General features: G+C 48.3%; 1 protein-coding gene across 1 annotated transcript in view; it reads right to left on the minus strand.

The window, feature by feature from the left end:
• Slc9a1 (solute carrier family 9 member A1) overlaps nt 1-25,048 on the minus strand; it is a 51,668-nt gene extending 26,620 nt beyond the window's left edge. The window contains exon 1 of the mRNA XM_034502200.2: nt 23,879-25,048. Coding sequence (XP_034358091.1) covers nt 23,879-24,242 — 364 coding nt within the window. The 5' untranslated portion in view covers nt 24,243-25,048. The remainder of the gene's footprint in view (nt 1-23,878) is intronic.
• Between the last annotated feature and the right edge of the window lie 744 nt (nt 25,049-25,792).

Below are 25,792 nucleotides of genomic sequence, written 5' to 3' on the forward strand. Positions count from 1 at the left end.
TTTTTGTCCTGCTGGGAAACAAACAGGAAGTGTGAGAAGCAAGAGCTGGAGTTTGCTGCAGCTTCTCACTTGTCTGTGTGCTCTCAGGAAGACCACTGGCCCACTCTAAACCTCCAGCCCCTCTAAGACCCACAGCAATACAGACAAACCCCAGGGTGAGGCAGGAGCTGCCTGCCACCCTGACACAGAGGAATCAAGGAATCGGGCCCTGCAGGGTCTGACCTAAAGGTCTCTGCTTAATTCCAGCATGCACTGACGTGTGAAGGGAGTGGGGACATGATAGTGTACCCTCTAGTTTTATAGACTACCACCAAAAGGCCAAACTACCAGCAAGCCTCAGGCATTTAGCCTCAGCAGGGCCAAGAAATAGGCACTACTATTTCCATTTTCCAGCAGACCCACCAGCAGGTTGAGAGTTTTAAGAATTTGCTCAAATGACATAGGCAGGAAGCAAACTCAGGACTAAGCTCTGCCATCATCCTAGGCTTGGTCACTGTTTCCTGCTGAGACACACCCCCCCCATCTTCTGGAATGAGAATCAGGCTAGAGGCTCAAGGGTCCCAGCCAGGATGAGAGCTGCTGCCCCCACCACCACCCCCCCACCCCCGCTTGCCAGCCAGCCAAGTCATAAGTGTGTGCACGGGCTCAGGAAAGAGATAAGGAAGCCTTTGTCAGTACTGGCTTCCGCCTGGTGCTGCATTAACTGTAAGGACTACAGTCTACAGAGGAAGGGTACTTATGCCTCCCTGAGGCAGGGCAAAGAAGATGCTTGTAGTATCCAGCCTGGAGAAGCAGCCACCATGGGGCATGACACAAAGAGTCAAAAACTTGGGGGGGGGGGAAGGGAGCCTTTCTAATCAGCTCAGTCCCCTGGTTTCCTCGAAGGATGGAGATGCTGGTGGGAATGGGGGGCACTCATTGAAGGCTTGAGCCTTCACAGCTGCCCACTGACTGAGGCTTTATCACATTCTGAAGAAAACTGAGGCTTACAGAGACTTAAGACTATCCAGCTGGTAGAGCCAAGCTTGATTAAGACCCAGAAGTGATCCCAGGGTGGGCTGGCACTCACCCACAAACATGTTTCTCAACAGTTCCCCATTTTCACCAACAAGAAAATGATCCGGGTGACAAGTTTCTCAATGATCCAAACACCTGTCATAACCTAGGCTGCCTCAGAGTGTCCACAAGAACAAGTGAGGCTTCAGCCTGATGAGGGCCATGTAAGGGAAGCCCCAGATCCTGAACCCAGGTTGCCACAACTCCCTATTTCAGAAGTGAAGCTGGCCCTGGCTCTGCTCAGTCCCTTCCCACCCACCCCCCACAAGGACTCAAGGTAATTCAGTTTTATCACCTTTCTAAGTAGGTTAGCTATTCTCTCTGAATTGGGGGGGGGGTCCTCATTTACAAACTGAGGCTCTCTCTCTCTCTACCTCACAGGGTGAGGGGAGCAGCACCTGAGATGACCAGGCAGAACCTAACAGAGAGCCATGTGAGCTGAGGCTGGACCATGAGCTGCTGGTGCCTACTGCCTATTTCCTATCACCACCCACTGCCACCAGGACAAGTGTCATTTTAAGACCTCACCCTGAAGGCAGATACCAGGGCTCTCCTCAGCCCCCGCCCTGGGCCAACAGGGCACTCCCAGATAGGCTCACTTGGCTCTTTGATTATCATCACCAAAGCCTTTCTTATAAAAGGCTGTGGCCATGAGAGTGGACAGAAGCCAGGGTACAAAAAGTCGTTTCCGAGCTATGTACCTGGTACCAAATGTGGTGGCTAAACAGGTAAGAGAGTAGGGCCCACCTGGTCTGGCACTGTGTAAACCTTATCGTGCCAAATGCTTGTTGGCATAGGGCCAGGAGAGTGAGGCTAAGGCCCCAGTGATTTGCTCCAGTCAGGTGTGCCCCCCAGGTTCTTGGTCTCAGCCTAGGCTATAGTCTACACAGATCTGGAGGTGCCTGCTTCCCTGTTTGATTGGAGCTATAAGGGTAGAGTCTGTGCAGACCAATCCCTAAGGCAGACTCTGATAGAATATTCAAAGCCAGGCCTGTGGGGGTTTGCCTAAGAGGAGGGGAACAGAAGGCCCAGTTTAACTTCTTTGGTTTGGAAGACAAGCAGAAGCCCACATTGCTGTCACTGACTAGGACGTCTGTCTCTCATGCAAACCCTGCCCCTCTGCTCTGCCTTCTAAAACAACAGGCTGATGAGCACATTCAGTGCCTCAACCAGGGCGGAGGGCTTGGGGAGGCAACTGAAGCAGTGGCCATTTCCTAGAGTCATACACATAGGAGTGAGCGGGTCAGAGCAAAGCCCAGGCTCACCAAGGAGACCCTCTTAGGGAGTCCTCTCGGCCCGGAAGTAGCCTAGTAGGCTCCCACATATCAGAAATCGTTGGCTGGCTCTGGCCCCATCATTTGCTGGTTTGGGGCCTTCCTGGGTGCAGAGGCTGACTGTGCTCAGGGTACAGCTGGACAGCAGGCATGGGATGGGAGGAATGTTTCCCAGTACTCTGTTTAACTGTGGTTGGTGACAATTTTTCTGAAGTGCTAGGGATTGTGGTCCTTGCATATGAGATTTATTGCCACTGAGCCACATCCCCAAAGTTGCTAATAACTAATCCAATATTCCAAAATAGAGAATTCTGCAAGAAATGGTAACCATCCAAGGTAATATGCCAACAACCCTGATCTGATTAGTATATATTATATACATAGCACATGCCTTTAATTTCAGCATCTCAGAGGCAGAGGAAGACATGTCCCTGTGAGTTCAAGGTCAGCCTTGTCTACATAGTGAGTTCTAGGCCAGCCAAAACTATACAAAAAGACCCTGTCTAAAACAAGCAAGCAGAATGTAAACAGCAACACTGAGCGTGGTTTTAATGCCAACTTTTTTATTAAGTAGCAGTTCACATCGCTATAGAGAAAAACCCAGTAGGAAACAACTGTGTTTTAATTTTTCTAAAAAAAAAAATTTAAACAGAATAAAAATCCATGACCCTGGGACCAGGGGGCAGTTTTTTCTGAGTCATAATTTAATATTAAACACTCTACTGTAATAGATTATCTCATTTAAATCCCACAAAACCCCATGGAGTATAAGAATACTCAAAGCAACTTTCTTCATAATTGTCAAAAAACCGGAAAGCCTCAAAATGCTTACCAACAGAATGAGCCAACTGCAGTCCGACCGTCCATAAGGTACGGTCAGCAAACAAACCTCGGGTAGATGTCCGACTGTCCATACAGTACGGTCAGCAGTAGAAAAGAACAAACCTCGGGTAGATGTGACAACAAACAGGGATCTCACATATATGCTCAGCAGAGGGCATCAAACACAAGAGTACCTATTAGACTATTCTTTTTTTGAGACTGGTTTCTCTGTGTAGACCAGGCTGGCCTCGAACTCAGAGATCCACCTGCCCCTGCCTCCCAAGTGCTGGGACTACACTATTCTTTTTATCTGACATTCAAAGACAGGTAAAACAGCGGGTGTGGTAGTGGATGCCCATAATCACAGCACATGGGAGGAAGAGGCAGGAGATCAGGAGTCCAAGATCATCCCCAGCTAGTTGGGAGGTCAGCCTGGGTTACATGTGACCATCTCAAAAAAAAAAAAAAAAAAGAAACAAATAAAAAACATATATAACTAACCAAGATGATAGATGTTAGAATAGTGGATACTCAGCCCACAGGAATCCAGGGTACACAAAGATGTCCTGTATCTTCATCTGGGCAGTTCATGTGAATGCACACATTGCAAATGGCACATTTAAGGATTGAGTACATAACACATACACACACACACACACACACACACACACACACACACAAAGATTGTACATATTTGTTACAGTATATAGGTATGGGAGGGTGCTAAAAAGACACCCCTGAAGTCAGGTCATCTCCCTACAGTCAGAGCTGGCACACAGTAGAGCTGGTATTCAAATTAGGTCTTCAGGGCTGACCCGAGACCGTCTGCAGAGAAAGATGCCTTGAAACCCCACATGCAGAACCAGCCCAGCTCTCTATGGGCAGCTTATTCCCCAGTTCTAAAGTGGGACCCATTTGCTCCTCCTGCCAGACATTAGCAGCTGCTGTTTTGTTAGTGAGATCAAACAGGGTCAAAAGTCAGGCCCATACTAAAGCTGGGATCTGCTGGGCACTATGGCAGGGTGAAAGCTGGCTGGTGCAGGACAGGATGCCCAGCCACACCCAGCACTCATAACAGACCCTGGTCTACAATGGGAAGAGCCAGGCCACACAAGACATAAGCAGTACAGCGGGTCCATCATACTGGCCTCGGGGCTACAAGACCTGGTATTCCCATTAGGACCTCAGCTCCTGTTAACCCAGAAAGGCTACCTCCTACCATCCAGTCTTGCCCAACTCCTGGTACTGCAAGAGTTATGGAGGACTCAGCTGTTTACAACAGCTTCCATCCTGCTTGGCATTCTCAGCCCAGACCATGCCTCCCTCCTTCTCTCTCCTAGGCCCTTTCTCTGAAGGGAGCCACCTCCTGCTGCTTGGAGGCAGCTATTTCCTCTCTACTCTTCCCACAACTCCTACACAATCCCTGTCCCAAACCGTTTCCTGCAGCTTCCCATCTGATCAATTTCTTAGGAAGCTAATTATCCACAGAGGGAGGAGGCGGGATTCTCTCAGAGCCAAGAACAGAGCGGAAACTTCATCTCCATTCTTCACCTTCCAGGACAGCCTTGGTGCACGCTGACCCACGTGCTCACCCTCCCCTAAAATGCCTGCTGCTTCCCGTCCACAGCAGATCTGTCTTCTACACTGACTCTGAGGCCACTCTGAATTAGTTCTAACCCCAGTTCAGACCTGTTGCCAGCACACTCTAAGTGGCAGCACCAGAGACCCATGTGCCACCAGGACCCATGTACCAGGACCCTGCATCACAACAAGCACTTCAAGTGTTGGCTGTCATAGCTCTATCTCCCTCCCACATCTGCCCAAGCACAGTAGGTGCTCTGTGCAAGCTGAAAAGGTAGAGCTCCAAGGAACCCTAGCTCCCCCTGTAGAAGACACAGGAATGGAGGGAAGACGGTCATTTATCACAGAAAGGCTTAGCTAGGGTTAAAAGAGTTAAACCCAACCCCAGTTTTGCCACCATCCCCTGCTGCCCTTGAGCAAGTCACTTCCGCTCTGGCCTTGTGCTTCCTCCTGTGTAAGATGGGAGAAGAGGACAGGTTCTGTCCAGTTTCCCAGAGCCCTTCTTGCAGGGTGCTCTTAGCCTGCTCATTTCACCTCCTCAGCTCTGCACACGAGCTCCACATAGCTGAGATGCAGGAGCTTGGTTGTTCCACGTCCCCAGACTTCTCTCACATCGCCCCACAGGGCTCTAGACTTAGTCTAGGCTCTCCCAAAGCTTTGAAATCTGATTTGATCCTTACACAGTCTGACAACAGGCTATGAGCACAGAGCTGACGTAGGAAGAGGGATGGTCAGGACCTAGAGCTCTGAGATACCATGCCCTCCTTCAGGACATGTCTGCTGACTGGCCTGAAGCTGAGTACAGGCCTCTCACTCAGCCCCTCCCCCTTGGTGGCTCGCCTAGGCTGGCACTCCAACAGCAATGACCTGGCAAGGGCTGCTTTGTTGGAAAGATCTGCTCTACTGTCTGTCAGTCCTAGGCTAAGGGACAGATGAGCAGAGATCTGCTTTGCACACTTCCCTCTGTAGCTAGCTCAGTCTTAAACATCTCCCTAACACTGACTCCCTAGTTATCTATCCACCCCAGTGCAGGTCAGACCATGTCACCCCACTCCTGATGGGACCACACAACACTTAGCACTAACTTAGCAGCCAACCCAAGGCCCAGCAGGGGTCCAGCCCTGCCTCCTCGTTCTCTCCTCACACTTCTCTAAACACACCCTCCACGGGACCCTGGTCTTTGAAAGCGGACTGCCTCTTTCCTGTCACTCAGCTACCTTTTCAAGAGCCTTCCTGACCTATGTTTATTTCCTTTAGACACATATTCCTGTCCGACATTGTGGGATTTACTTTTTAATGTTCCACACTTGCATGTGAGCCCTTTGACACCAAATACTCTCCCCTGTCTGTATCCTGGCTGTGTGCTCACGAGATGTGAGATGTTTGACACAGAGAAGATGAAGCTAGTAGGGCAAGGTATGGACTGACAGTAACTAGCCTGGGTGGTCAGAAAAGCCACCCTGGAGACATGTGACTTGAGGCCTGAAGGAAAGTGCTAGTTTGAGGCAGTATACAGACAGTATTCCAGGTTAGGGGACAAGCAGACACTACAGTCTTATGGGAAATGGGGTGGCAAGGGGAGCAGGGCGTGACACTGAGAATGGCTAGAATAGGCTAGAGTGCTGCGATCTTGTCTCAAGTTCAAAAGGAAGCATCAAAAGCGCTTCGGCTGGGAACACCATGTGCTGGTTTACATTCTACAAGCTCCTCACTGCTCTATGGTCACCTCATCACAGCCAGCACTGGGGCCAGAGTCACCACAGGATGCTCAGGCAGGGACAGAGAGAATAGGTACCGAAGCAGTGAAGAGCAGCCGTGACCTAGGCTACAGCCCTCTCTGCCTAGAGTTCCAGCGCTCAGCAGCCCAGTGTAACCCAACCTACCTCATAATGCCTCTTCCCACTATGCCAACACAGATTCTTTCAGCTAGCAGGGTGTCCTTTTGGGTGGCTAGTCATGCCAACTGCTCAGTCTTGGACAGTGTCCCAGGCCTTCTGAATTGATGCCTCTTTGCTATGGGGTCTGCTCACTGGGCTTCCCAGCCACATCTCTTCCCTGTCTAGAGGCTTCCCACTCATTGGGCAGTAGCACCGCAATCCTAAAGTGCTAAGTTATCCAGTGTCGGTTTTTGGAAATAGTTATAAGCTGGCTAAAGGCAAACACTGCAACTTGCTTTGCTTAGGGCTGTCATGAAAATGGACAACCATGCACTAAGTAGAATCCTTGGCACAAGACCAGGAACTGGCAAGATCAGTCAAGGCAGCTTCCTAGCCTGGTCCAAGGGTCACACATATCATAGGCTCTCACCAACCCCAACAATGGCTGAGTACTTCTGCTTTCCTTTCTGGCTAAGCAGGGAAACGAGGCTGTTTGGAAGGGTTGGCATTGTCCCAATGGCTTTCAAAAGCAAAGGGCAATCTGGACTGGTGGCTCACTCATAAACTCAGCAGTCAATAGGGTAAGGCAGGAGGCTGCCGTGAGTTCAAGGACAGACTGGGCTATAGTGCTAGAGCCTGTTCCAGTGTCAGTGGTATTGAAGCAAATGGCAATCAGCATCACTTCCAGCAATGCGTCACCTCACAGCTGTGCTTTCCTCCCAGTCTCCCTCCAGGTAAGCTAAGCAAACCGACACTTCACCTTCAGGACTTAGGTCAGTGCTCTCAAAAGTAAGCCACCCCCTCCAACACCTACACTTACACACACACACACTCACTCACACATGCACACACACAAAACACACACACTCACATACACATACATACACTCACACATACGCACATACACTCACACACACACACTCACACACTCGCACACGCACACATACACACACTCTCTCTCTCACACACACACTTACACACATACACACTCACACACACACCCCACCTCAAGCCCCTATGGGCCCTGCCACAGCAGCACTCACAGCAGATCTCACCAGCCTGTTACATTCTGCTTCTCCCTGGAAGGGATACTTACTCAACTTTCCATCTTCAGTAAGCAGTTCTCAGCAGAGATCAACTCTTGCCATCTCCCCACTCCTAACTCAAAACCAAATTCAGTTCATTTCTCATTTGCAAGTCTACCCTGAGAAGTGATCCCACTCAGGCCTGCCCCAATGCTCTAAGGTCATATACCTAATGGCACTTAATGTGACAGGACTAGTAGCAGCTCCCAGTATGCCCAGTATGCTCAGGGCCTTACAGACACCACCCTATTTAGCCTAGGAAGCTAAAGTTTAGGTGTGGCGATTATGCTGAAAAGAGGCAAAACTTTCAGCCCTTAACACTGGCACCACATACCTTACACTCATAGGTGGGCTGTTCAAAACTATTACCTCATGGGCTAAGGATATAACTCAGTTGACAGAATGCTTGCCTGATAAGTATATGGCCCTAGGTTCAGTCTCTAGCACCATAAAAACTAGGTGTGGTGGGGCGTACCTATAATCTCAGAACCTAGGAGGTGGAGGCAGGAGAGGGAGGCAACTGGAGGTCTTTCTTGACCATAGAGTGTTTGATGCTGTCTTGCAATTCACTATGTAGCCCAATCTGGCCTAGAACTCACAGGGAAAGAAGGGAAGGAAAGAAGAGGGGAGGGGAGAGGAGGGGAAGGGGAGGGAAGAGGAAGGGGAGGGAAGGGAAGGGGAAGGGAGGGGAGAGGAGGGAAGGGGAAGGGAGGGGAGAGGAAGGGGAAGGGAGGGGAGAGGAAGGGGAAGGGAGGGGAGAGGAAGGGGAGGGGAGAGGAAGGGAGGGGAGAGGAAGGGGAAGGGAGGGGAGAGGAAGGGAAGAGAGGGGAGGGAAGGGAAATAGAAGAAGGGGAATGTGTAGGAAGGATGGCTTAGTCAGTAAGCCATGCTTGCTGGATAATCCTAAAGACCTGACTTTGAGTCCCCAACACCCATGTAAAAAGCAGGCATAATGGTCCATGTCTGTAATACCAACTCTGGAAGGATCTTGCCTCAAAAAATAAGGTACAGAGCAACTGAAGAAGACACTGAACATTGGTCCCTTACCTTCACACACACACACACACACACACACACACACACACACATGCACACACACAGCATAGACACACATTATCTGAACTGAATATGGTGATTCAGACCTCTAATTTCAGCACTTGCGAGGATAACAAGTCCCAGGCTAGCCTGGGAAGCACAGTGAGTTCCAGACTAGCAAGAAATACAGAGCAAAATCCTGTCTGAGAAAAACAAAACACACAAACAAAAATAACTGCTCTATAAAATTGAGTGTTTTTATAGCTACAGATTCATTTGCCAGCTAACATCAAGTTTTCTTCATTAAATGTCTTGGGAAACACTTCTTGTTAACTTCCACTGGGTAGAAGAACTCATGATTATTTTAGAAGAAGCTCTGGGTTCAATCCCCAACATACACACACACTCACACATAAGGCTTCCTGCTCTGTGGCAAGTGTATGCCTTAGGAATATGTGCATTCATCGAAAGGACCTGTGTCTCCATCCAAGTGCTTGGCTCACTTGACACACAGCAGGACACCAAGACTCTTGCTGTGGCTGCTCAGGGACAAGGGATATATCAGCCAGCATTCCTTTCTCCTAATCTAGAAGTCACTGTTTACTCTCTTCTAAATGTGTCAAACTGTACAACCAGGTCCTTTCCCAGTATCCTCCGATACCCCTGGCAGTTAAATGTCACACTGTTACAGATGATTACTGAGACTCAGAGAGGGAGACTCACTCATTCAAGGCCGTGGCACAGCTATCCAGTAGAGCTGAGATGTGAGGCTGGGTGGCACAGCCTGTGTTCCTCATCACCACAAGTGTATTTGTGGTGGAAGAGTGCCACAAGCACGGGGAACTGCTTCATCAACCTCAAGGTTCTGCCTCAGGTAGATGCTTCCAGTGACACCCAGTAAGCCTGACAAGCACGCACAACCACCCTAGCTATCCTCCATTGCTCACAAAGTCTCTTGACCCTCGACGTGGTTCTGCAACTCTGTATAGCCAGGTGGGCAGGCTCAGGAAGGGCGGATGGACACCTGCTCCTTTTCCCTTTCCACCTCTAGCTGTAAGCTCCGTCTTGGATTTGCTTGGATATATAACCTGGCTCTTACCCCATGTGGGCACCCTGCCTACCTAGTACAACATCTGGATTCTTCTGGGCCTGACCCAGAGCCCAGGAGATAGGATCTTGTTTGTTGGTAAAGGTGCTGTAAAAAGGTAGAGGGCTGGACAGAACAACCTGTTCTGTACTCTCTGGTGTAACCCAGGCTGGCCTCAAACCCAGAATCTGTTAGCTCACAACACTGGCTTGAGAGTGACTACAAGATCTAAAGGACGAAATGGGACAAAGGCCTTGGGTCAACACAGAAAAGTCCTACTGTAAGGACCAGTGTGGCCAATACCCAAGTTTCCTGGTCCCTGACAATGACCACCACAGCAACTCACTGCCTTTCCTTAGGCGTGACATATCCCACTGGAAAAATAAGTTTGACAATGTTTATTGCATCCAGGTATAAACCACAGTTATTTCTTCTGATGCACTGTCTAGAGAGCCCTGTGTTAGCTAAGAGTAGGAAGGAGCCTTGTCTCTGCCTTAATCCATTCACACGTGCTCCAAGGCCAGTCCTCCCTGGCCTCAAGTGGATGATGAAGGGACTACATCAAAATGTCTCCTTCCCCTTTGGGGCTGAGAGCAACAGACTATGAGAAGATTCTTTCTGCCTTCCGAGAGTGAGATGAGAACAGGGAGCAGGAGTCCTGGTGTAAGAAACAGCATGTAACCTCCAGACTGCCCACCTTCTGAGGCTATCCCTTCTATCTGCCATCTCCATGGTGGCTACTGCCTCTGCCTGCTTCTGAGAGCTGTGCTTGGGTCCCTGGCATTTCAGGGAAGAGAATGAAAGGACTGAGTCGCACCTCAGGTGTGAGCTGGGCTCTCCATGGCAACCTGGCCGACCCAAGAGGCACAGTGCAAGGGAACCCTGTTGTATCACTCTGATGCCCAGTATAGAAAAGGTTTTCTCTACTTCTGATCTGGAAATGATGCTCTCAGCAGCAAGACTGCAGTTCTAATAATCTTACCTTCGTAATGAGAAAGGCCTCAACAATATGGACAGTTGCCGGGCGGTGGTGGTGCACACCTTTAATCCCAGCACTTGGGAGGCAGAGGCAGGCGATTTCTGAGTTCGAGGCCAGCCTGGTCTACAGAGTGAGTTCCAGGACAGCCAGGGCTATACAGAGAAACCCTGTCTCAAAAAACCAAATAAATAAATAAATAAATAAAGATAAAAGCAAACTGTACAAATTATCAAGATACCTAGCACTTGCTTATCTGTACATAAAGAATTAAATTCTCACTGAGTATTTGATCCGGCAGAACAGAGAGCATCTTCAGTGTTTTCTGAGTTGATTACTACTTTAACTTTATAGTCATCAATGCTAAGAATGTTGCTATGCACAAATAGATACAACAAGCTGTGGTGGCACATGCCAGCAGACTATGCTCAAGAGGCAGAGGCATGAGTTCAAGTCCAGCTTTCGGTATATCTTGGGGTAAACAAGAAAGCACCTGCCTCCACACATCATAACAGAGTTCAATCCCTGGGAGCCACATGACAGATGAAGAAAGCAGATTCTTGTGAGTTGCCCTTTGACCTCCGTATGTGCAACCGTAAATGCGCGTGCACATGCGCGTGCATACACACACACAGATAAATAAATATGATTTTTAAATTGTTTTTTTAAATAAATAAGTTTAACTGTAGTATGAAATGGCAGAATAACCTGTTGTTCAGGGCCATTTCAGAAACTGTTGTAAATTCTGTCCTAATCCCTGGCTAAAAATCATTACAGTAATTTTTTTTTTTTTTTTTTTTTTTTTTTTTGGTTGTTGTTTTGTTTTGTTTTTGTTTTTTGAGACAGGGTTTCTCTGTATAGCCCTGGCTGTCCTGGAACTCACTCTGTAGACCAAGCTGGCCTCAAACTCAAAAATCCGCCTGCCTCTGCCTCCCAAATGCCTATTTTTTTTTTAAATGAAATTCAAATCAACAACTCAAACAGCAATTTCAAACTCAAATAGTTTACCACAATATGATCCAAGGATGTACTAACTTGTACTAACTTTATATGCTGTGGAATGACAGTAGGGAAATATTAAGTCTTTGTTTTCTATGATTAAACTATTATGTTTCTATAAGAACAGAAACGTTTTTATATAGTAGAAACGCTGCAATTAGCTGAGTATGGTGTATGCCTGTAATCTCAACACTAAGGAGGCTGAGGCAGGGAGATTGCTATCAATCCAAAGCTAGCCTGGACCACAGGGTAAGTGTCAGGTCATCCAGGAATATACAGCCAGACAATATTCAATGCATACATAAATGCATACATACATACATACACACACACACACACACACACACACACACACACAGCAGGGAATGGAGCCAGAGAATTGGCTTAGAGGTTAGAATTGTTCTTTCAAAGAACCAGAATTTGGCGCTCAGCACCCACATTAGAAACTCACAACGGCCTAGAACTCCAGGACCAAGGGACTTGACCCCATTTCTGGCCTCTGCAGACACCCACCCACCCACATATATGTGGCAAAGACTCATACATACACAAACACATAAATAACAACATAAAAATAAATTTTTCCTTTTAAAATAAGTGAGGGAGACAGGACACAGCTCAGTTGAAAAAGTGCTTGCTTGATCCAAAAGTGTGAATGAGAAATGTTCCCACAAGATCACAAATCTGCACACTAGCTCCCAGCAGACACTAAGTTAGGGAAGCTTTTAGAACCATTAGGACATCGAGCCTTGGACAAAAAATATGTCATTTGAGGAAGGCTTTAAGAGTTTGTAGACTTGGGCTGGAGAGATGGCTCAGCTGTTAAGAACACTGACTGCTCTTCCAGAGGTCCTGAGTTCAATTCCCAGCAATCACATGGTGGCTCACAACCATCTGTAATGGGATCTGATGCCCTCTTCTGGTGTCTCTGAAGAGAGCAACAGCGTACTCATATACATAAAATAAATAAATTTTTTTAAAAAAATTCACATCTTTAATCTCAGAACTCTGGAGGCAGAAACAGGCAGATGGACCTCTGTGAAGTTCGAGGCCAGCCTGGTCTACAGAACGAGTTGCAGGACAGCCAGGGCTACACAGAGAAGCCCTGCCTCAAAGCCAAGCAAAACAAAGAGTTCATAGCCTCACCCCACTACCAGTTTGCTTTCCCTGCCTCCCTGTGTGTGGTTGAGCATGTGATCTTTCAGCTGCCTGCCTGCTGCCATTCTTACCTTTGGAACAAGAAGCCAAAATAAACTTTCTTCTCTAAGTCATTTTTTTTTTTTTAAGATTTACTTATTTATTTTATGTATGTGAGTACACTGTCACTGTTTTCAGACACACCAGAAGAGGGCATCAGATCCTATTACAGATGGTTGTGAGCTACCATGTGGTTGCTGGGAATTGAACTCAGGACCTCTGGAAGAGCAGTCAGTGCTCTTAACCGCTGAGCCATCTCTCCAGCTCCCTATAAGTCATTTTTTAACGATTTATTTACTTGTGTGCTTTTATGTATATGAAGAGGGCATTGGACCACACGGGATACAGTTATAAATGGTAGTGAGCCACCACGTGGGTGCTGAGAATTGGACTCCAGCCTCCTCTAGATGTCATTTTTGACCATGGTGTTTTATCACAGCAATAGGAAGTAACTGACAGACACATCTGCCTTGCAGGAAAGCCCTGGGTGTCATCTTCTCAGACACTAGCTGTGGCAGCACATGCCTATAACCCTTCACTTATGGGCGGGAGAGATGGGAGGATTAGGAGTTCAAGGTCATTGATCCCGTCTCAAAACAATGAGAAAGCCACCAGCACTACAGTTGATGGCACAGTAGCCTAGCATTGGAGCCCAGATGTTTCAAGCAGTGTAATGAGCTCTGTGGCAGGCACATGCAGAACCAGACCAGGGTTCTCTGTGGGGGACGCACAGTGTAACACTGAGAGCTCTGGAGAACACCCTGCGCTCATTACACACTCACTTTTGAGGTACTTTTTGGTGTTATGTTTATAAACCTACTGTTATCAAATGTATCAAGTTTTATGAACATATTCAGGTTCTCAACCCATAGTTTGAGTGTGTTCCCTTCTTTCTCTCATCTCTGCTTGGGTTCAAGCATCAACCAACACCACACAATCCCCTGCTGTATCTCCTCCCTTACATGAGAATTGTGTGCTCTGAAGCCTGAGATCCATGGGAACCCTGACCACCCACAAAGGATGAACCTTGTAGACATTACCCACCAAGTGTTTCAGTCTGCCAAGGCCTCAACTGAGCAGGGGTCCTTTCCAATTGGAACGCCCCAACAGAACCTTTTACAGTGAAACTGAAAGTGAAGACCCAAGAAAGCAAAATGACTTAGGTAGAAAAGAGGCAGAGCTGGTACTAGAAATCAAGTCCCAGTTCACAGCCTAGAGCCACAGAGTAGCTTCGTGGAAACTAAATTTGCCCTCAATTACACACAAACCCACATAGCACTCCAAATTTCCAGAAAAGATGCTCAATACAGTCAACATCAGTAATGTCGGGGGATTGATTGAGAGTGGCCAGAAGCTACGCAGGGGGACTTTATTGTTTACTTTAACTCCCTCCTAGACTGTTGCTGGATTTTATTGTGCTGTTCTTATTTTATTTATTTATATAAAAATAAATCTGTCACAGAAGGAAGAATCTGGTCCCAGTCCACACCCAATCCACATATAAACAAAGAGAAGCCATAACTAAGCGTGTTCAGGTATGACTATAAATTAACAAGATGTCCACATATAAACAAAGAGAAGCCATAACTAAGCCTGCTCAGGTGTGACTATAAATTAACAAGATGCTGTCTTATGTGGTTTATGGCCACTAGTCTCATTAATTCAGTCACAGTGCAGTTTATGGCTTGAGGAATCTTCTCAGGAAAAGCCTAATTCAATTAGAGCTCTCAGCTCCCTGTGGAAGTTATGGTATCTCACTTTTACTCACACACACAGAGGGCAGACCAAACAGACACAGATCGTCCCAGAGACACCCCACCCAGCCCAGAGCAGATGCCCTTGCAGACCAGCATCATGGCCACACAGAGAAGGCTGTGCCCACAGTGTCATTCAGATGCTGACGGACACTAAAGCATCAGGCCATGAGTGTCACTTTCCATTAAAGTCTAGCTGACCATTTAGCCGGCCACGACAGAGCCGGGGATTCCCTTTCCCCCTCCTCTTTGGACAGCCTAGTTTCTGGTCCACCCCAATCTCTGTATGGACCCTATTTCCATATGGAAGTCAGCCATGTGCTCTTTCCTTCATTCATTCCCCAATATTTACAGAGGCCTTTCCTTGTGCCAGAAGCAAACAGATAAGAAAGGAAATACACAGTTTTACAGCTTATTTAAAATCTGTCCAGCAGGGTTCCTGGCTTTTACTGGCACCATATCCAGAAAGAAAGAAAGAAAGAAAGAAAGAAAGAAAGAAAGAAAGAAAGAAAGAAAGAAAGAAGGGAGGGAGGGAGGAAGGGAGGGAAAGAAGAGGGAGAATAGAGAGACCAAAGAAGGGAGGTAGAAAGAGAGGGGAGGGGTGGAAGGCGTGGGAGAAGGAAGACTAGCACACAGGTCCTGTCTTCCAGGGGCTCCCACGCTAGCCCCCATGGGATCAAGTTCTAGTAGAGCTCCGAGTTCATTCCCTCCAGGACTCCACTCAGGTCCCACCTCATCTCTTTGCAAAGCGTCCGCTACCACAGGGATTGCCTACTCCCTCTCAACTTGCCCAGCCCTCAGACATCTACACCTGTTATGTCTTGTCTCATCTCGTCCAGTCCTGAGCAGACTGCAAGCGCCTACTGAGTAGGGCCCAGTTTTACTTTTCCTAGTTCCTAGTGCCTGGAGAAGCACAAGCTAAAAGCTGGCAGACGGACTACCACTGCTGTGTCTCATTTTGCCTCTTTCTTCAGGCTAGCAAGCACAAAAGACACAGCCTTCTCAAGCTTTACCCTGCATGCAGCAAGGGCTATCCAGGTGGAGCTGGCTAGTAACTGCTTGGGGTCGACTTCTGGGTTCTGTGGCACACAAAGCTATGATGTCATCCCTCCTTCAGTGAGCTGATCTCAGACAGACTCCTCTCCTCCACTCTGGTTTGAGAGGTAAGTGGCCCCCACAGGCCTGGGAAGGAACAGAACTCCCCATCCTAGCCCTCAGTCGGAGCACCACAGGACATGGATTTATAAGAACTTGCTGGGATAATCCAGGGAACTCCTGATCACTGGCAAGCAGTATTAGAATTCAGAGCTCAGTCTAGCCCCATATACACCAAAACCAGTTCTACATGTTGAATGAGCTTTTGGGGAAAGGAAGTGAAATCAGCATGATTCCAGAGAAAAGGGGCAGCCCACTGATCCAGGCCAACCTAAAACTTAGTTCAGTTAAAATTAGATTAGCCCATAAGATTAAAAATACCCACATATAATCACAGGCTGACTAAAGTATCAGTTGATGTTTATTGGCATCTAAAGAGACGGTTTGGCCCAGTGCGGTGTGTGCAGACAACCTTGGGGAGACTCGTCTGACTCAGACATTTGCAGAGGGAGCTAGAGCAGCAGGAGGAGCCCACATGGGCGGGCAGGCGGGCGGGAGGGCGATGGATGACTCAGGAATAACCCAGGCCCTGCCTGTGCTGAGCGAGACTTCTCTGCCTGGATCAGAAGAAAAGCAGGTGGGGGGCTGACAGGAGGGAGGAGCCCGACTGCAGGTTGTGTACAGGCTCTCCCTGGAGGGCATCTGGGGCCCCTTAGCCCTAGGTTCCAGTCATTCCTGGGTGTGTATAAATGCTACGACCTCTTGGATTGGCTATTTCTTCACTGTGGACCTTGGACTTGGTCAGTATTCCCTAAACCCTTTTTAAAAACTAAGCAAGACAGAAGAGTAGTCAAGGCTCTCGGGGCTCCAGTTCAGGATGATGATGGGAAATGGAAGTTCTGAATTGAAAGGGCCTTGAACTTAAGACACGCACTAGAAAATCACCAGCCCCAAAGCTGGCCTGAGTTAGGCTTCTTTACCACTGTGCAAGCACCCAGCAACCTCTCAACTAGGAGTTTAATAACAAACAACTAAAACATCAAAATAAAAGCAACCGCTAATGTAATTAACATATCACACACCAGGGAATGCAACCGCTAATGTAATTAACATATCACACACCAGGGAATGGGCTCCCAGAGGTCTGCCCACCTACAGTCACAGGGTCAGCAAAGGCCAGAGCTGGGGGTGGGATGTGGGCAAGGCCCAAGTTCAATCCCCACAACAAAAGAAAAACTGAGCTCTGAGGTCAGACCTCCTGCACTCTTCCCCCAACCACCACCCCTTCTTCTGAGTCTCCCATTGACATTCACTTCTCTTCTTCTCCTCTCTCAGGTGGAGGTGGAGGAGAGTCTCCCACACGCTGACAAAAAGAACACCCCTACTTCATTTCTAAGGTTTGCTGCTCCACACACTAGGAGGTGGGGGTGGCAAGCCTCCCTCTGACTTCAGAGTCACACTTCACAGCAACACAGGTGCAAGGGAGGATGCTGAAAACCTTGCTGCAGAGTGACCAGAGCTCTGGACGCCCAGCTCCTACAGCCTTCCCTTCCCACTGGAGAGACACTGTCCCTCTTAACAACCATACAGGTTACTGGCGTGGATGCATCCAGTCATTTTCACTTTTAAAGCGCCACTTTGAATCTTTTTTGAGACAAGGTCTGGCTGTACTGGAACTCACTCTGTAGGCGGGCCTCTCTGCCTCCCTCCTGAGTGCTGGAGTTAAAGGCCTGCACCACCACTCCCAGCTGGAACTTCACTTAACATTCAGTACGGCTGGGTGTGGAGGTATACAACTTTAGCCCCAGTACTCAGGAGGCAGAGGTCACAGACCTCTCTGGGGCCAGCCAGGGCTACATGGTGAAACCCCCTGCTAATTAAAAGGAAAAAAAAAATGCTAGTTTGCTGGCCAGGCAGGAAGGAGGACAGACAGGACCTTGGCTAGCAGTCCAGATATTGTGTCCTTTCCCCCTACCTCAGGCAGATCACAACCCTAGTCAGTTTCCTTAAGCTATAAAAGAAAATACAGTTAAGTATTGTATGTGCAAGTGCTTTGGAAACAAACCACAGCACTAATAAGAACTACTACTGCTGTTTCTAGAGCTAAAGAAAACTGTGCCACCTGCTCCCATCGCCGAGAATGACTCTCAGAGGGTGCCACAGGGCCCTGAGGACCAAGAGCAAGCTGGTATATTCTTCCTCAAGGGCAGGAGGTCACAGTCACAAAGCTAGCCACCCCCCTCTGGCTAAAGAAAATCCCCTTTCAACTGTCATGCTCTTAACCAACAGGAGAGAAGAAAGCTGTGTCAGATTGCTAAGAGAGGTGCCAGGTGGGAAACTACCTGAGAACAAGGAACAAGCTCAGTCTACCACAGGATCTGGGGGCTTTCACACAGGCTGAGACTATTAAGGACAGACCCACAGCCAGGCCCAAAGCACCTATAGCTCTCTCAGGTAGACGTGCCCCTCGGATGGAGTCCTAGTGGACTGCAGACACAGGGGAGCTGGGCACCACTCCAAGCAGGGCAATGAGAGAGGTAGTCAATGCAGCTGCACCCCTCCAGGAGGCTATGCCAAGCCACCAACAGAAGATAAACAGCAATTCAGCATCTCTGAAGAGAACCCCTGAGCTGTTTCCTCATCTACAGAACAGAGGGAACCTTTATCTCATAAGACTTTGGTGGGGATTAAATAAGATTACTTTTATAAGCCCCTGACACTGCTCTGTAGATACTTGATAAATGGTAATTATTATTAGAACACACACCGCAATAACAGAAGCGATGGCACAGGGCAGGCTAGGTGGAATGTCCAAGCTGTGGAGAAACAGTATGGGGAGAAGGGTCAGGAGAGGAGAGAGCAGCTGCTGCAGACTGAAATGGGCTAAGAAAACGACCCTAGATCTGGAATATTCCCTAACGGTCCAGAGTGGCACTATTGGGAAGTTGTGGGAATTTAAGAGGCCTAATAGATAGGTCTGATGGCATGTCCTTGAAGGAAGGACAGTACCTCACCTTCTATTCCACTACACACTTCTGCCATCAGGTGTCACCTCATCTGTAGGCAAACAACAGACCATGTAATCATGGCCCAGAGCCCCTAAAACTGTGAACCAAAATAAGCATTTCTCCTCATACAGTGATTGTATGTGATATTTCTCCTCATACAGTGATTGTATGTGATATTTCTCCTCAGTGACTGTATGTGATATTTCTCCTCATACAGTGATTGTATGTGATATTTCTCCTCAGTGATTGTATGTGATATTTCTCCTCATACAGTGATTGTATGTGATATTTCTCCTCATACAGTGATTGTATGTGATATTTCTCCTCATACAGTGATTATATGATATTTCTCCTCATACAGTGATTATATGTGATATTTCTCCTCATACAGTGATTGTATGTGATATTTCTCCTCATACAGTGATTATATGTGATATTTCTCCTCATACAGTGATTGTATGTGATATTTCTGGTATAGTAGCAAAGATGAGTAACAGAGTGGGGGAATCTAATAAATTCTAAAAGCCACCACAGTGAGCCAGACAGATGTGTGAGCACGCGCGCGCGCACACACACGCGCACGCACACACACACACACACACACACACACACACACACACACACACACCAATCTCTACCTCAAATTCAGAAGGTGGAGATAGTGTCCTCACTTCACTAATAAGGCAAGTCCAGGGAAATGTACCAAACGGAAGCATCAAGGGCAGAGACCAAGGTGTCTACTAGGGCTTTTCTTATAGCAGAGCTGCATGTGTCTGTCGGGCTGGGCTGGGCTGGCCAGGGGTGAGAGGAAAGGTGAACCTCAGGTGAGGAGCTGGATCAAGTGCAGGCCATATGACCAGCCCGAGCCCTCCAAGTGCCAGGGCACAACTGGAAACACCCTACCTAAGGCCTTTTCCCCACATGCTGGCTGACTTCCCCATACCACCCCACCAGTCAGGCAGCTGTTTTTCCCAGGAGAAGAAGATCATCCTCTTCTTTTTGGAGTGGCATCTGGAATAAAGACAGCTTCAAGGTAACCTTTAAGCTGTTTCTTTCCTTTTGAGAAGTAGAAAAGGTAGGACTGGGTCTCTTTAACAGAACACCAGGCAGGCTCACATCTGCTTACCTGACGTGTGCAATGCACTTGGGAGGCAGAGACAGGTGGATCTCTGAGTTCCAGGCCAGCCTGGTCTACAGAGCTAGTATAGCCAAAGCTATGCAGGGAAACCCTACCCCCAAAAAAAAAAAAAAAAAACAAAACAAACACCACACCACCCAACCAACAACAACAAACCCCACCAACAACAATAAAAACCTATCCCTCTATAAACTTGTTCTAGGGAGAACATAGCAGCATATACCAAAATCAAATGTCATAAGATGTAAAGGGACAAAAGAAGCCTTTTTGTTCCTAATCAGGAGACAAGATGAATACCTGCTTTATAGGCTTCTGGGCCTCTGCCAGGCATTCCAGGTCAGGAATATGGACAAACAACAGGGGTGCTGCCAGTGGTGAGCTGGGTTACAGAAGCTCTCCCTGGGAACAAGCACTGCCTGGGAGTCAGGTGAACGGGGACAAAGCAGAATTCATGCGAGGGCCAAGCCACAGTGCATGAGGGAGGAGGAGAACGGCCCAATCCCAAAGGCTTCAGGACAGCTCTCAATTATTCATCTATTCATACATTTATTTATTATTTACTATTTGAGACAAGGCCTCATGTATCTCAGGCTGGCCTCAAACTCACTCTGGAACTGAGGACAGCTGGCCTTGAGCTTCTGATCTTCCTGCCTCTACCTCCCAAGTCCTGAGATTACTGACGTCAACCACACTTGTTTTATGCGGTGTATGGAGTCAAACCCAGGGCCTCATACATGGTAGGCAAACACTCTAACAACTAAGCTACATACCCAGCTCTGGTTCCCAATAATTTAAATTCCTCTTAAACTACTAATTCTCCTCCCACCAAGAAAAAGAAAGAATCCTTGACTAAAAAGAGAGAAACAGTGTCTGGAGAAGGGAGGTGATTTGGCGAAGGTCACCTCCCCAGTTCCAGAGGCAGCAATTACTCTAGAGCATTAACTCTTGCTTTGTCTCTCCCATGTCAGTCTCCACAAGGTTCTCCTTTGGATCCTGGCACACAACTAGGGTAGGAAAGAAGACTGAACGCTGCACTCTCTGTTCTCAGATGAGGAGTACCTTGCATGGCAAGAAGCTGCCACAGCAGACAGGATGGGGACTCCACCAAACTCCCTTCCTTCTCTAAGACAACGAGAAAACAGTCAAGACCCTGCTCTCCGATAGCAGACATTGCAGAGATCACTGCCCTGGCCTCTAGCCTGTTATCAAGATACCACCCCAAATCTTCCCACAACCACCAAAAGGAGGCAGCTCAAGAGAAAGAATAGGCTAGCCAGCACCACACAGAGAAACACCACACACACACACACACACACACACACACACACACACACAGAGAGAGAGAGAGAGACAGAGAGAGAGACAGAGAGAGAGACAGAGACAGAGACAGAGACAGAGACAGAGACAGACAGAGACAGAGAATATAAACTTAGATGAACAAATCGGAAACCTTAGGGAAGGACCAGATGGTGGTCAGGGCTAAGGGATAGTGCATACTGCAGTGCTCCAATCTCAGAGGATATAGGAGGTAGGAATGCTTCTGCCATAGGTGGCTAAAACACTAATGATAATGGGGGCTCCTCACCATGCTCTCCCTCCTATATGCAGCAAGCCAACTTTATGCACTATTTGCATCACAGTTCTAGCACTTAGCTAGCCACTAGTCCCTTCTGCACACACACTTTTTGAACCTCAGACTTTTCATATGTCCTCTACCTCTGAACTACACTCCAGCTTCTCATTTTCTGATAAAGAATCTGAGGCTCAGAGAATGTGAACCAGCGGGTGGTGGGTGCATTCTACACAGAACCTCACATCCAACCCTGACCCCATACCTCCTTCGTCCGCATTCCCTCTACCCTTTAGCGCCAGAACAGTCAGGTGACAAGGCCCCTGCTTTCAGAAGCAGAAAAATGCCTTTTCAAGCCAGATACACAGGCCTTTGGGACTGCACAGGGGATCAGACCCAGCCTCCCCATTTTACGGGAGGAAAACTGAGGCCCAAGCTCCAGAAGCTTATCCAGGGTTTCCAGAATCAGAGCAACAACAGAAATGCCAGACCTGGAAAGGATCACAAAGATCAGCTGGCTAAGGAGACATGATTGGTCAAGGTCATAGAGGGTGGGGAAGGGGAGGGTGGGGGAGAGAGGAGGACTCAGTTTCCTGACTGATATTCTTGTCAGCACCCTGTCTCTGGTACCCAGCCCAGGCTCCAGGCACCACACTCTATGACAAAGCAGGTCAGGCCCAGCCTGCACCCATTAGGACAAGAGCTATCAGGTCTACAGAAAAAAAGTTCAGACTTCCCAGAGTGGGGTCTTTTTGGTCATGCTAGTGTACTACCAGCAGACACAGATCTGCAGTGTGTGGCAGTGTGTGTGCCAGCTCTCAGGACTGGGACACCACGGGGCTGAGGGGAGGTGTTAATTTACAGGCAGCACTTATGAAGTCTCTTCCTTGTCTCCTACAAACAAATGACATATTATGGTCACTTCAGGTTCTTACAACAGATATAAACACAAGGTTTCACGAGTCAATCAATATAGTCAAATAGCAATTCGGATTCTTCACAAGAAAGACCTTCAGGAAAACACTCAGCTGTTCAAGGTCATTCATTTATGTGAGAATCCATCCGTACACACGGTTCCCCTTGCTCAGACCTTGATTTTTTCCAGGAAGCTGGCTGCCACCAGGGTGTAGGTGCTGATGGCCCAACTCTGTCACTGTAACCACCTCAGCACCAAAGCCCTGTACCAGGAAGCCAGCTCCTGGATCTATCAAAACAGAGGTACTGGTTAGTTCCTGCAGCATGCCTCAGGGCCAGCCTCACTCCAGTTTGCCAATGGTGTCCTTGGGAAAGAAGCTGCAAGACTTCCTGCCCGGAATCTCTAACTCCTCAGAACCCAAATCCCAAGGAAAGAGGGGAGCAGAGTCCCAGTGCCTTCCACAGTTAGCTGAAAATGGATTGAAAAACTTAAGGTAGCTCGAAAAGCCCCCTGGACACTAGCTCCAGGAACTTCTGGGTTATGCAGCCTCGGGAGAACTCCACCAATCCCCCAGAGGAACAGGGTGCTCAGGCTGGGCAGGAACCTCGACCCTTGGAGAAGGAACAGCATTTTCCAAAAAGAATAGTTTGAAATCTCTTTAGACCCAGCTCTTCTTTATCTCTTCACCTTTGACGAGTGGCCCCCGTCTCTAGTCAGTCGGGTACAAACCTGAACCAAACCTCAGCCTCCTCCACTTTCTTGCCACCCCAAATGGCTGCAGCCATTCCTATGAACTGGATTAACGGTTGGCATTTCTGGACTGGAACCTGACTCAGGGGCTTCTTCTGACTGGCCTTGGCAGGCAAAGCTGAGAGGTACCTCTGGGGATGAAAAGTAAAGTAAAGACTCAGGTGATTCCTGTGCTCTACCGCACTCCTAAGTGTCTTATATCCAGTTCCTTACTCCTCACAAAATCCTTAGACAGGCCAAGTCCTAAAACACCCTTTCACAAAGAAGGTAATAAATTCCACTGATTGCTGTTGACAGGACAGAAAGTGCCACTTGCTAAAAGATATTCCTGTCTTACACATAGCTAAGCACCTGACTCCTCTCTAGGTCGGATCCAAGCTGTAGGAGGCCTGCCAAGCCTTGGAAGCTTTACTGAAACTACCTAGTATCAGAAGCATCTCATCTTCAAATCCTGTGCACACTCCTGATCCTTCCCTCATGCTACATAATGCCAGCTCATAGGCCAGAGCTAGAGTTTAAGGACCAACAAAAAGGAGGGAGAGGAGGCCCATGTTGCAGAAGTGGTTCATTCAGATCCTGAGCAGCAGAATCTGGTAAGAAGTGGGGCAAGAAGCTCACCTATCTTGTGGTGTCAGCAACAGCACCATCATGAACTTACCTATCTTCATGAGGCAGGCCAGGAGGATCCAGAGGGAGATCTCGAAGGGTGTGCGCACATGTAAGTAGTCAATGTCCAGGACTGGAAAGGCTTTTCGAAATGGCTTACCGCCATGTTCAATGATTAAGTTGGTCAAATTGCGGTCGTCTGGGTGGTGGAGAGGCTCTGATGGAGCCGTGGTGACATCCCCAATTGAGCGTTCCCGGGGTGGTTCAGAACCTCTGATGGTGCTGGCAGTAGGGCTGTGCTGGAGGCCGTGGCTCCTGAGAACAGGTAGCAGCCCCACCAAGGCAATCACCACCAGCAAGGAGGGGAAGATCCGAGGTGGGTAAAGTCCCCGGATGCCAGACCACCGAAGCATCATACTGATCCCCCAGCCTAGGAGGTCTCACCCCTTAGCGAAGTGTGTGTAAGACCTGGGACATAGGTAGCAAGGAGTCTGCAGATGGGGTGAGACTGGGGCAGTCTCTAGGAAAAGTTCATGTTTTAGAGAGGTATTTTCGTTTTCTAGAGATTCACAATCTGAAAAGTTCAAACTGCAAAAGAGGTAAGTACCTTGGAGGGACTAAGGAAGAAACCCAAAAAACCTAGAACTTCAGGCTGAGATAAGGAAATCGGGGAAACTGCGCCCTGAAGAAAGGGGAAGGGCCAGGGTAGGCTGGGCCACAGGCAAAGGAAAGGAGGAAGGATAGGACTTTTGGCTAAGGAAAATCACCAGGGTGCTGGAACTCGGCTAAAGGGGAGGGGTAAGGAGCCTGTGCTAAAGACCGAAAAGGGTGAGACCCACTCCGTAGGAAAAGGCGAGAGAAGGCTGGAAGGCCAGCCTGAGGGAAAGGAGTAAAGCAGGAAAAAGGCTGGGGCTCTCCCACCCACAGGAGAGCCAGGGTCCAGCCGCGCCGGGCTGAAATTCCGGGGAAATGGAGGGAGGCGGAAGACAGAGGCAGACGGCCTGGCGGGAAGGCGCCTCGGCACAGGCTGGAGGCGGCTCGCAGTGAGCCAGCAGCAACACACCCCTCCTTGAGACCCCGGTGCAGAGCTGTATTCCACCCCGGCCCAGCGGCAGCTCCTTCGGTCAGCTCCAGCTCCACTTCCAGCACTGACACAGCCCCGAGTCCCGCGGTAGCGGACTGATGCCTCTCTGAGCACAGCGCAGCCATTTATAGGCACCAACGAGTAGCCGGCGCGGCAGGCTAGAGAGACCTGTCAGCGCCCGCGCGGTGCAGCGGCCCCTGTCGCTCAGGGGAGGAAGTGTCACGTAAGAAGAGGAGGCCAGACCCAAATTGGGAAGAAAAAAAAAAAGTACTGTCTAACACGAGTGACATACTGTACTATCTATAAAGCGTTCTCCTGTTTGCATGTGACTTTAAGTAAGTTATTTAGCCTGTTTCATAGCTTTCTCAACTGTAAGGTGGAGATGGAACGGATAACAGCTAAATGAAGTGATCTATGTGAAATGTTTAAATTGAAAGGGATGGGACTGTGGTTCAGAAGTAGAATGCATGTCTACCATTGGTTTCTGTGCCCAGCGCCACAAAATAAAGTTAAATGAATGAATGAATGAATGAATGAATAATATGGGCTAGAAATCTGAACTCTAGATGTTCCCAAGCATGAGCTTGTGCTGAGGACTATGTGAGCCGAAATCCGTTCCTGCATCCCACCCGCAGGTGCTTTGCTGGCAATGTATTGGCTTCCCTTGACTGTGGCAGCATAACCCCAACCTCCCTGTGTCCATCTCTAGATCCAAATTTCCCCTTTTAAAAGGACTCCAGTCAAATTGAATTAGGAATCAGCCCTAATGACTTTACCTTAGCTTGATCAACTTAAAAAGCCCAATCCAAGCCATGAGCAGTGAGAACCTGTAATGCCAGTACTTGGGAAAGAAGAATTTTTAACTCAAGGTCAGCTTGTATA

Source organism: Arvicanthis niloticus, chromosome 5 (assembly GCF_011762505.2).
Source record: "Arvicanthis niloticus isolate mArvNil1 chromosome 5, mArvNil1.pat.X, whole genome shotgun sequence".
Lineage (NCBI taxonomy): Eukaryota > Metazoa > Chordata > Mammalia > Rodentia > Muridae > Arvicanthis > Arvicanthis niloticus.